The following is a 12,705-nucleotide window of genomic DNA, read 5'->3' on the forward strand; positions in this document are numbered from 1 at the left end:
ACCTCTGAGGTTCACGGTGACCGACCTGCTGCTGCTTCACCTGCTGCATCGATTTAAAACCGATTAGTCTGAATCTCTGTGTCGCTGATCAATAACAACCTGTTATTCTGTTTCTGTCCTCGGGGAGAAAACGCTGCTCATCCTTCTGCTGCAAACTCCTGAAATGCAACAACAACTTGCTGCTTTTACTGTTTTGTTTTTGGACAAAAATGCCACATTTTCCGTTTGACACTTTAATCAAAACCACAATAAGAAGACTAATAATCAATAAAGCCGCAACTATTAATCGATTAATCAAACAATAATCGATTATTAAAGGAACCGTGAACTATTCTGATAATCTAATAATCAGTTTGAGTAGTTTTTTTTAAAGAAAAAAAAGTCCAAATTCTCTGATTGCAGCTTCTTCAATGTGAATATTTCTGGTTTCTTTGTTCCTTTATGACAATAAACTGAGTCTCTCTTTGGTTTGTGGACAAAACAAGACATTAGAGGACGATGTCGTCTGGTGGTTTGAGAAACACTGATTGATGTTTTACAACATTTTTTTAAACATTTTATCGACCAAACAACTAATCGATTAATTGTTTAAATAATCAACAGATTAATTGATAATGAAAATAATCGTTAGTTGCCACGATAACATCTCCATCAACTGGACACGTTAAGGAAAAAAGATCGCAATTTTGGCTAAAAGAAAAAAGTACGCCTGCTTCCTGAATGCGATATGTTGCGTCCGTTGTCTTGGCTACGACAATAAAAACGTAGACTGTATATATCGACAGTGGCACGCCGATCACTGTGGCCGCCGGCCGTCATGGTTACCACAATAATGTTTTCATCAACTTGACATGTTAAGGAAAAAAAGATTGTGATTTTCTGTTCGAACAAGTAGCTGCGCCTGCTTCCTATCCTATCCTACCCACCACTTTATTTTCCCATGATCCATTGCGTCACACCACAACGGAAGTGGGTTTTAGTAACATTCTAGCGAGCGGCTAACTGGTAGCGTTAGCGGCTAACTGGTAGCGTTAGCCACCGGTGTAGGTACCAAATGTGGGGGCTCCGGGCTGCCAAAACCGCTTTGACTAAATCTGATGTTTGTTAAGTCTATAAAACCAAATATTGAACAAACATTACTATTTCTGTGTGCACGTTTTTGTAATTAGTCATGGTTATCGTAGTTGTTAGCTTTGCTGCTGCTGACAGCTAACAGCAGCAGCTAAGCTAACATCAGGACGTCAGCTGTTAAAACCCTCCCGTTGTGGGACACGACATGAAACTACTCCAGTTAGCTCAGTCATGTTGGAACTAGGATATCCGCTGAAATTTTTTTTTTTTCATGGAGCGTTTATTGAGTTATTTAAGATACTGCTAACGGCTAACGGCTAACGGTTAGCCCAGCTAATCTAAAATGTTCAATAATTAGTTTTATAGACTTCATAAACATCAGAGTAGTCACAACGGTGACATAAAGCTAAAACCTCGTCCGTATTGTTCTCATTAAAATTACGTGATGATTATAAATAAAGTCATCACGGCCAATGTCTATCAACAATGTGGTCCTGTGGTAAAGGACAATTTTCACGTGGGGAATCGAACGCATCGCTTTCCACCAAACCACAACTTCCTCTTCCTCCTCCGTGTAGCCTACTTTGTCACTTAAATCGACATCATCGCACTTTTTTTAATCCGCTTTTTACTCCGGTCATAACACACTACGGCCACTAGGTGTCGCCGTGGCAACAACATCCATTAAAGAGGAACTAAACCCCTAAACCACTTTTTTCTGCTGAAAACAAATGTATTTGGGTATAAGGTAGTGTTGTCAGTTGATTCTGGTCCAACTTTTGACATTTTAGTCAAAATATTTCAATTTGGTGTATTTTGTAGTAAAAAGGTAGAGTGACTGCCCTCTATGGGTTGAAACACGGCTATTACAATCGAATTTTTCTATTGGCTGAGATGGAGGCAGATGACGTTTTGGAGGCAGCTTTCGTCACCGTCCACCAGCTCCCCGGCCAATCAGCACCGGCTGCTGCCTGCCGCTAACGGTTGCTAGGCACTCTAGCTGCTCTGCTGCGGCTAACGGTTGCTAGGCACTCTAGCTGCTCTGCTGCGGCTAACGGCTGCTAACAGCTGCCTGAACGGGAATCGTTATTGCGGCCGGCACTAACGAGCCGTTAACGAGTTAACGAGCCGGCGGATCAGCTGTAGATGCTGTGTCACGGCTCTGGCGTCCTGTCCTGGTAGTGTCCACGCTACTAGTGCTGTTAGAGTAGCTCGTTAGTAGCTTGTTAGCGCTAGCAGAAGTGTCGATGTGTGTTTATTACTTTTTTTTCTCTTTTGTGTGATTTCGCGGGTGTGAATGGGGCGCGGGGGGGGGGGGGTCGGAGAGTACTCCTGGAGTCCCGCCCATGATCAAGGCATTTTTTGAATTTCAAGCTTAGAGCACGTCATCCAAAACTGAGGGGTTTAGTTCCCCTTTAACAATGAGGTCATAACGAGCTGCTGCTGCATGTAACGACCTCTGTAATCACTAGGGGTGTCACGATTTCGATTTTTTTATCGAAATCGATCGAAATTACGTCATGGTCTCGAGCATCGAAGTCAAAGAGAGGATCGACGATCCCCCCGTATCAGCGCAATCTCGTTTACATTACATTAAGTCGACATCAGGAGCTGACGCGACGGTAAATTCATGAAAATAAAATAATGATAATGTACAGATATAAATATATTTGTTTCAAAACCTTGGGGGCAATTTTGGCCCCTGGATCATGATTTTTGGGGGCATTCTTGGTAAAATTGTTACCTTTATATTGTAGATAAATGATTTAAATGTGACCATTAGTGCCTAATGTGATACATTATGGAAATTGCGTCACTTATATGTAGCCCATCTTTTGAAATAAGAAACAAAATTTGATGAATAAAACCAATGATCGTAGACTAGACTAGTCTGAAAATGACATAGGCCTCTGTGCTGTAAGAAAAAGAAAAAATCTAGAATCGAAACGAATCGTGACCCTAAAATCGAAAATCAAATCGAATCGAGGATTTGGAGAATCGTGACACACCTAGTAATCACAGGTGAGAGGGGTGAGTTAGGACTCTATGACAACATGGCGGTAGGTACGTTGTCGTCCTGTTGGATGGAAACACTGAGGATGCTCGTCTGCATGGTGGTCGGACATTTTTCTACTGTTTCAGACAAAAAACACAGGTTATAAAAACAGCAGCAGCAGCAGAAAAACATCTGTCCTTCCTCCCATGACAGCAGCAGACCATCAGCACCTCCCTCCCCCGACTCCCAACCACCACTTCATCCTCCTTCAAGCTCATTTCTGACTCTAAAACAACTGGGAAAGTTTATTAAACGTGACAATTTGAAGGAAGAAATCACATCTATATATACAATAATGTAATACAATTCACACAACGACATCCCAGAGGACGGGGCGGAGTGTACACAAACTGTACAACAACTGTGAGTCAGTGTGTGAGAAACTGAAACTTCCCGAGGTCGAGGGGACATGACTTCATGCAGAAATGTGAAACTTTGAGCTACAGCCATGATGATGTCATCTTTTGGAAACAGCTCTTATTAATAATAATGGAGCACGTCCGTCCACGTTCATTGAAAAACAAAGATTAAAGTTATTAATGGCATTCATTGAGACATCCATCTGTTAGACGTGTGTTGTATCAGTAACGTTGGACATGTATGTAGGGACCAAGGGGGCAGTTGTCGGTCTGAGAAGTGAAGCGCACTTCCGCGTTCAAAAAGCTGCAATCCCCTGGGCTGTCGCTGGGGGCTGGCTCCAGAAGGGAGCAACTCCAATTGAGCCCCATGTTAAAATAGACGATTTTACAGCTTTAAAAAACATATTTACAGCCTGGTACATTTCATTTTTTTGGTCTCAACCGATAGTTTCTACCCCCGCACACACTCTGAGGGGGGTGAATTTTTTTTAAACTCTACCGTTTTACTGTTATTAGGTTTAAAGTTCTGGCCAATTAGGGCGCGGAAACGTTGAGTGACAGGTCCGGCGACCGCTGCTACGAGGCCAGTGGGCGGGCTCTCGGCCGGCCAACGGCCGCGCCGCTCCAAATATGGCAAGTAGAATCCAACATGGCGCGGCTCAAACCCCCGTAGTAGCGGCACAAAACAGACTCCCCCAAACCAATGGGTGACGTCACGGGTGCTACGTCCATTCTTTTTACAGTCTATGGTAGGGACTCAAAACTCTGCAGAAAGGAGTTGGATTTGATTAAAGCAGAACAATGCAAGTCGGCCGGAAATAGCTCGCTCCTTCGTTGGTTTCTCTTTTTTTCCCTCTCCGGAGCTCCCCCACAGTTCTGGGAGCCACATGTCACTGTCGTAAAAAAAAAAAAAAAAAAAAAACTCGCCGCCGCCACCTCCTCCACCTCCTACACATGCTTGTGTTTACTGCTGTTTGCTAAGCCCTGCTAACACGGAGCTAATGCTAACACGGAGCTAATGCTAACACGGAGCTAACGCTAACACCGAGCTAACGCTATGCTAACACGGAGCTAACGCTAACACGGAGCTAACGCTAATACAGCCACACACAGGCACAAAGACACAGACATACACACACAGGAATAAAGGTTCCAAAACGCGAAGGTGTGTGTGTGTGTGTGTGTGTCATGATGTATTGCATTATCTTATAAAAGACCCATGGTGTGTGTATCTGTGTTAGCATTAGCTCCCCGTTAGCCACAAGCTGAACTTCATCAGTAAACATTTCATGTTTCCATGGTTTCCTCCGACTTTCCGAACTCAAACCAATCACGATTCGTGACATGCATGACGTCATATGCGTGCTTATCTCGTACTGCCGTAAAGCAGTTTCTCGCGATACTTCTATCCATTGACGAGATTTGTAACACCGAGACGGACGACTGATCTTGCAAGTGCGGTTTTCAGCCAGTGGGGGGGGTGAGCGCATTGGCCTAGACCCCATTCACTTCATAACAGGTCACTCAACCATCACAGTGACTCTGAGCCACAATAATTACAGCCCAAATCCTGCATAGTTCTGCTTTAAATCAGGGTTTATACAGGAATCTTGAAGTTAATTTTAATACCCTTTTAAGACTTTTTCAAGACCTTATCAATATTTTTTAATACCTCACCGCCACTTCAAGCTGTAACCATTTACATCAGTGACACTTTTAACTTAACAGTTTTAGTTTGCGATAAAGACTGTAGACCACTATGATACAACAGAATTAAAAATAGGCTGGGAGAATAAATCAAAGGCAAATTTTATCAATTTACAAACAATTTACGAACGCACCCACAATAGCCTAGTTTTCTATGTACCGGTTCATCTTTGTTTTTTAATAAAACTAATAACTAATTCACACACTTTCACAATGTTTTTTAGGACTCTAGCTAATTCAGCTGATTCAGAAAAAATACCTTCAAAATTTAAGACCTTATAAAGCTGTGAAAAGACTTTTTAATACTTTTTAAGGGTCTTAATTTTCCCAAAATTGATTTATCATCTTTTAATACTTTTCAAGACCCCGCGGATACCCTGTAAATGTAAAAACAGATTTGATGTTTCCATGTAAGAGTCTCTGTAAGTGTTTCTGCTCCGTCGTCTACATCTGATCCGGTTGGTTCTGGTTTCACACCAAAGAACGATAATAAAGGTTGATTTTCACTGTGTTAGTTAGGTTAATGGATGTATTTAAGGCGTGAAAACTGCACGTTATTCTCCAGCTGTTTGTTATTATATGTTCTTCTGGGGATGAGGAGGAAGTTTAGCTATTTGTCATTGTGGTTCCACGACGATGAAATTCAGTTTGGTGTATGTGTATCCCATAATAAGAGACAAAAACTGGATGAAACCACAACTACAACAACAACAGTCTGAGTCAAATGATCATCAACTCATCAAAGCCTGGATGAGATACCGTGTTAAAAAGCATATTAAAACCAAAATGTCTGCAGCTCTGAACTGTCTGATTTATTCCTTTAATGACATGATCTTTGGTAAAATTTAAATTAAATTTCTCAAGACAAAGAATGACAGATGTTTTCAACAGCTGTTTGTTATTAAAGGCTCCACAGTATAAACACCAATAACCTGCTGCTCCCTGACCCGACTTCACACCATGTTTTTATTGCTGCGATCTTATATAAAGTCGTCCATTCAATTTAATTCTCAAAGCATCAGAGGCTGCACCAGAGAGGAATGGAGGACAAAAATGATGATGCAACATCCAAACACACACACACACAGAGACTCACACACACACACTCATCTCCACCTTGGCCTCTCATCCACATCCAAACATGACGAAGCAAAAAAAAAAAGGTGTTTTCACTCTGTCAGTCACAGTGTTAAAAAAAAAAGCTGCAAATGTGACGATGAGATGGAGAAGCTGCAGCACCAGAGGGAGGGAGGTGTGTGTGTGTGTGTGTGTGTGTGTGTGTGTGTGTGTGTGTGTGTGTGTGTGTGTGTGGTGGGGTGGGATTTAGGCTTAACAGTCTCTAGGTAGAAACTGCTGCTGGTGGTGGTGATGATGATGACAGCTCATTATCTAATTACTGCATTACATTTTGCACACAAGCAGCCTGTGTGAGGTAATGCTGCAAGTGTAATACAAAGCTGATTAATTATCCAATTAATCAATCACTTAAATAAGTCAATCATTGACAGAGTGACTGTTATTATGAGGGTAATCGATTGCTGCCCTCCCTAGTAGAGATGTAAAACATGTCAATATCTTATAATAATCCATACGTGTCAGAGATATCAGTGACCTTTTGTACCTGTGTGCAGTCCTGCAGGCTGAAGGCTGCTGCTGCTGCCCTGAGCGCGGACTGACAGGTTTATACTCTTATCTGCATGCATGGATCACAGCCAGGTGACGTGACGGGAATCGAACCTGCACCGGTCTTATTTGTAACACAAAGTGTGTAAATAATGACTCACCGTCTCTCGCTCCTCTCCGCTGCTCTCCTGCTGCTCCATGTTGCACAGTTTCCTCTTGTTCGTGTTCTCAGATCTCCTCATCCTCCTCCTCCTACTCCTTCACCTCCTCCTTCACCTCCTCCTCTTGCCGGCAGCCAGGCTACGATTCCCCCCGCTGACAAGACCAGACAAGCCCCGGCTGGCTAGGCTAGGCTGGGCTGAATCCTCTCCGGAGGAAGGGGGTGAACTTCTCGTTAGCTGCAGCCGAGTTCAGCGTCCCCTCGGCCGGCTTCAACCTCACTGACACCCCGCTGCTGCTGCCGGTTCAACTGGAGACTCTGATCCGTTCAGGAGTGCGTCCCAGCCGGCCATGCCCCTCTCTCCTGTCCTCCTAGAGACTGGAGGAACCGGGCTTGGCTTGGCTTCACTCCTCCTGCTCCTCCTGCTGCTCCTTCTGCTCCTCACGCTGCTGCCTCCACATCTGGAGAAGCCGCGGCGACGAGCTGAGCTGTCAATCAGCCGCGGAGGAACTACTTTTTTACCAGACAGCAGCCGTTAACGTTAATAAAACTAAAACTAAAAACAAGAAAAGGGGAAAAAAGAAAGAAAAAGAAAAGAGAAGGCGGTTCGGTTTACAGATCGTCCGTTAAGTTAAATTAAGTTAATCCAGGTCCATTGGTTCTTCTTCTCAGTCCGAGTCTCCGACAGACAGAAACAACTTGTTAGTGAAGTTAGTTAGTCCGTTGGTTTGTAGTTAGCAGCTGTTAGCTCCCTCCGCTAGCCACCTAGCCACCTAGCCTCCTGCTACCTGCCCAGCAGCAGCACCGCGGTGACGTCACCCATGACAGGTCTGGCTCGCCTCTAGCCTCGCGCTCCGGTGGTTGACTTGCTGATTCCCGCCCGTTTCAGTCCGTTGCTACGGTGACGTCTCGCTCGGTCAACGGCTTTAACGGCTTTTAACGGCCTCTTCTCTTCTCCATCCCCCGGTTTAACGGCGGAGCTCCGTGTGTGTGTGTGTGTTAGCAGACAACCGGCTCAGTGTTGAAGTGCAGCAGCTCAGCACGGCTCAGCACGGCACGGCACGACTCGGCTGGTTTCCTGACTCTCTCTCTGTGACACGGACACTGACTGACTGTTGGTGAGTGAAGGTAGCGACAACGATGGCCGCCGGGTCCGGCAGAGTCTTACCAAAATAAAAGCACGGACTCCTCACAGTAATTCTGCTTTAGTAGCCTACAAAGGCAAAGTGCTGTATCTGTAAAAATGCCAAACTGAGAAAAACAGCTTTTTGTGTTTTACATTGTCAGGTTTAAGCATCAAATTATGAATAACTACCAAGTCTATAATTGATTAGATAAAGGTGGACTGAATTAAAGCAAAAGTAAGCGTAATGTTTGTGTTAATATAAGTCTTAAAGGGACAACGAGGAGTTTTGGAAAAGCGAAGTGTCTTCACACTACATTTATGAGCCTCCGCGCACCGTAAAATTCTTTGACCGGTGCAAGACAGACTCATGTTTTCATTCATCAAGAATTAAAGTCAGAGGTTGGAAGACGATCACATACCGTCGTAGTTCCCACCATAAACGGAGATTCGGCGGCGTTATTCTCATGACTCGCCACGAAACCGAAAGTAAAGAAACGCTGGTCGGCTCGCCCAGCATTTCCACCACCACTAATAATAACAAAATAACCATAGAGACAAAACCATAGATTTATCTAAAATGGAGCCATTAACAAGTGGTAACGTAGATTCATCCACATTAATATGAGACTTTTTTATAACCAAATAGAAACTCCTCGTTGTCCCTTTAAATAGTTGTATCTTCCGACAGCAATCACTTCTATAGAGTGTTTGGTCTGAAACACGGGTCTGTCAGTCACTCTGCTCTGCTCTGAGCCCAGGAGAAAACTTTCCTTGTATCCTACAACCTTTATCCAATGAGGAGAGAGAACGGCATAAAGGGGCAGTCCTCTCTGTGTGTGCAGCCAAGGGATGCGCCTGAATGTGGTGATGTAGGGACGAGGACCAATAGATCCATGACGAGGGCGGGGGCTGCTAACTCCATCGGCTGACAGGAAGTTAGAGACAAAACCACCGGATCACTTAGCCTACTTCTGCTTTAAAGGTATTCAGAAAAGAAAATTGATTTTGATTCCACTATGGGTCATAAAATTAGTGTAATAACTCATCTATCAGACGATGTAGCCCAAACTTCTTCTCTTTTTTTTCGAGTAAATGAATGAATGAATAGCCTACTTTATTTCAAACATGTGAATCATATACACTTGAAGCACTGGTTGATAAAACCCTTTGTATGTTTGAAAAGGAGTAGGAAGAAGCCTTAGCTTATTAAAGTAGTAGTAGTCCCAGAGTGACACACTAAGTAAAATTTAAAAAAATGCAATAAACTTTTCCCTTTGATGAATATGATTGTATCTATAAATCTAAATATTATATTCATTAAATTTTGTATCAGTATCAAAAGAGATCTCTTAAATGAAAATGTATAATTTTTTTTAGGTAGCCTATTTGGTCAAAGTTTTTTTTTTGTCCACAGCTCTCAGCTTTTATTTTGAAACGACACAATTCTTCTTCCTGTGTCTGGCTCCAGCTTCATGCACTGACACAGCGTTTGATGATTCATTACTCACACACACTCACAACTATGTAAATAAACAAAACACACTTATAAAACGTCATTTAGATTTATTTTGAAAGGCTTGTACCTTTGTGTGTGTGTGTGTGTGTGTGCGTGTACTTGTTTTATGACACTTATGGGGTCTCACGTCTTTGTGGGGACCGAACCAAACTGGACTGTGTGTTTTTAGGGTCAGGACTTGGTTTATAGGAGTCAGCGGTGATGTGTTCGGTTGTGATGGTTACTGAGGCTGATGATGATGGTGACGATGCTTCGTGCCAAAGACAGTTCCTCAGAAACACCATAAAACAGGAATGTGTCTGTGTCATCGTTGGTTTTCGGTGGCGTCTGCTGCCTCCTGCTGGAAAAACCAGAGAACTCATTTAAATCAGTGTTGTTGCTCTGTGTGTTCTGGGTGTTTTTAATCATTTCTGAGTATATTTCAGCCATTTTACCCCAGAGTTACTGTTTTTTTGTTGTTTTCTTTTTTGTTATGTTCTTTTTTTTCTTTTTTTTTATTTAGCCTACATCTTTTGGTCCTTAAAAAAAAAACCCGCTTTGGTTATTTCTTCTCACACAAATCACCAGCTCAGACCGTTGAGGCAAGGCAATTTTATTAGTAGCCTATAGCCCGTTTTTACAGTTTGTCTCAAAGGGCTTTACATGGCATCACAACAACATCCTCTGCCCTTAGACCCTCACATCCACTGAGGAAAAACTCCATAGAAAACTCTTTTAACAGGGAAAAATCTGAGAAATCGGAGACAGTTAATGAAGTGAAACAAAACCCCAATGTTTATGATTGTGAATGCTAGATTTAAATGCTTTTCCGACTTTAAAACTCTGATTTATGAGTACGACTGAACGCACCACTTGCTTCCCAACTCAGCCAGGATCTGCTCCAGGCTCCAGCCTTCCCCCTTCTGGAATCGTTGTAATGTTTATTGATCAGTTTAGGGGGGACAGATCGGGGTCACTATAAATCTGGGGGGGACATGTCCCCCCCGTCCCCAGTGCTATCTGCGCCCATGCTTACAGTAATATTTGCCATATTTACAGTATGGTACTGTGCTACAGCATTTTACAAGTGGGAAGCACTTTTACAGTATTGTACACTACAGTAATATGGGTTGATGCAGTGTACTGTGCATTACTGTAATTTTACTCTGCACCACATAAATGAATGAATACTTTATTTCAAACATGTGAATAACATATTACACTTGAAGCACTAGTCGATAAAAACCTTTGTATGTTTGAAAAGGAATAGGAAGAAGCATTAGCTTAGTAATTCCTACCCCTTCTCCACCTAGTACCTAGTACTATAGGTTATCTTACTTCCTGTGTATCCAGTTTTTTTGTTGTTGTTTTTTGTTCTTTTTTAATACTCAAGAAAAACAATCACCAACAAACAACAACACCATAACTGCTTGTGTCAAAATAAATACAATAAGTGACAAGTATGGCAAAAATGTGAAAACCTTAATGTTTGTCATACCCCTCTTCTTCCCTGTACCTTATAAATACCATCTGTTTGTACCGCTGTTTGAATCTGCTCATGGTTGGACATTGTCTGAGCTCCTCCGCTAGTCTGTTCCACACTTTCACTCCACATATTGAAATGCAAAAGGTTTTTAAAATTGTGTGTGCATACAGATGTTTTAGATTCAGTTCCCCCCTCAGATTATATCCCCCTTCTCTCGGAAAAAAAACATGCTTGAATATTTATTGGTAGTATGTTGTGTGTTGTCCTCTACATGATTTGTGCTGTTTGGAAGTATACCAGATCATACAGTAGGATTACAAGACAACCTTTTATTTTACTCTGCAACAAGAAGAAGCCATTTGTGCAACAGTGATTACAAACAATGACATAAGGTTGAGAGAGACACAAAGTGAGGATGACAATGTCTTTGGGAATATTGGATCTGTTTCAATCGTTACAGTTGACTGAGTGATGTAGATGAAAACATGTGTCCAGACAGACTGGAACATCTGGATGTGTAGGAATGATTTACAGTACTCTGTAGGTTCAGTTACTATATGTACTGCAGTATTGTTTACAGTTGAGCACAGCTCTACACAAAGAGTGTTTCTTATGTTTGTTGTAAATAGATGACTGTAGTGTATTTTTCTTTTCCAATGTTGTGGACAAATTAGAATTGCAAAGAGCAAAAAATTGTTTCACATCTATATAAATTACTACAGACAATTGTAACGGGGAGCTCTCTTGGAATGAAGGAAACGTGGGAACTAATGAATGTTATGATTGAGGACCAAATTTGGGAACAAGTGTGTGAGAATGGTCATAAACTGACCAGCAGCCCCGCATGGAAAGAATTCATATGGAAAGTGAATCGCCGCTTTTTCAAAACTCCATTTATTATCTCCAAATTTGACGAAACAAAGACAAATCTTTGCTGGAGACAATGCGGACAAATTGGAGATCACATCACACAAACATTTTCTGGGATTGTCCTAAACTGAAAATGTACTGGGAGGGGATCCTTTTTTACTCAGATATGGAACAAAAGAATTTAAAGCTTTTAACAAGAATAATTCTGTAAGTGTGTTTAAGTAGCTATGTAAAGCTTGAAATATCAATAAAGACATTTGTTCTGCAAAGAGCATTATGCAGTAAAAATGTGAAACATAGGTATTCAGTATCAGTTACTCCACTACATACAGTTATGTGTAACTTTACTATAGTTTTCACATGGCTGTACAAGTAGTGTATAGTGCTGTCTTGAGCATTTTCAGGTAGTGTCACCAAGACCTGACTTTTTTGCATTGGAAAACACTTAGAGAATAAACTGTCATAATGAAAACATGACAAAAACTATCTTGTTCATCAGGGTATATACAGGAATCTTGAAGTTAATACCTTTTTAAGACCTTTTCTAGACCTTCTCAATATTTTTCAACACCTCACTGCCACTTCAAGCTCTAACCATTTACATCAGTGACACTTTTAACTGAACAGTTTTAGTTTGTGATAAAGACTATAGACCACTATGATACAACAGAATTCAAAATAGGCTGGGATAATAAATCAAAGGCAAAGTTTATCAAAAAAAACATTGCTCAACTCTCAAAAAAACAAAAACA

At 41.8% G+C, this 12,705-nt stretch overlaps 1 protein-coding gene across 1 annotated transcript in view; it reads right to left on the bottom strand.

Moving 5' to 3' along the window:
* mast2 (microtubule associated serine/threonine kinase 2) overlaps positions 1-7,140 on the bottom strand; it is a 234,321-nt gene extending 227,181 nt beyond the window's left edge. The window contains exon 1 of the mRNA XM_085775245.1: positions 6,978-7,140. Coding sequence (XP_085631371.1) covers positions 6,978-7,058 — 81 coding nt within the window. The 5' untranslated portion in view covers positions 7,059-7,140. The remainder of the gene's footprint in view (positions 1-6,977) is intronic.
* Positions 7,141-12,705: the final 5,565 nt, after the last annotated feature.

The sequence above is a fragment of the Trachurus japonicus genome, chromosome 4, assembly GCF_045865225.1.
Source record: "Trachurus japonicus isolate A0001 chromosome 4, Traja_1.0".
Taxonomy (NCBI): Eukaryota; Metazoa; Chordata; class Actinopteri; order Carangiformes; family Carangidae; genus Trachurus; species Trachurus japonicus.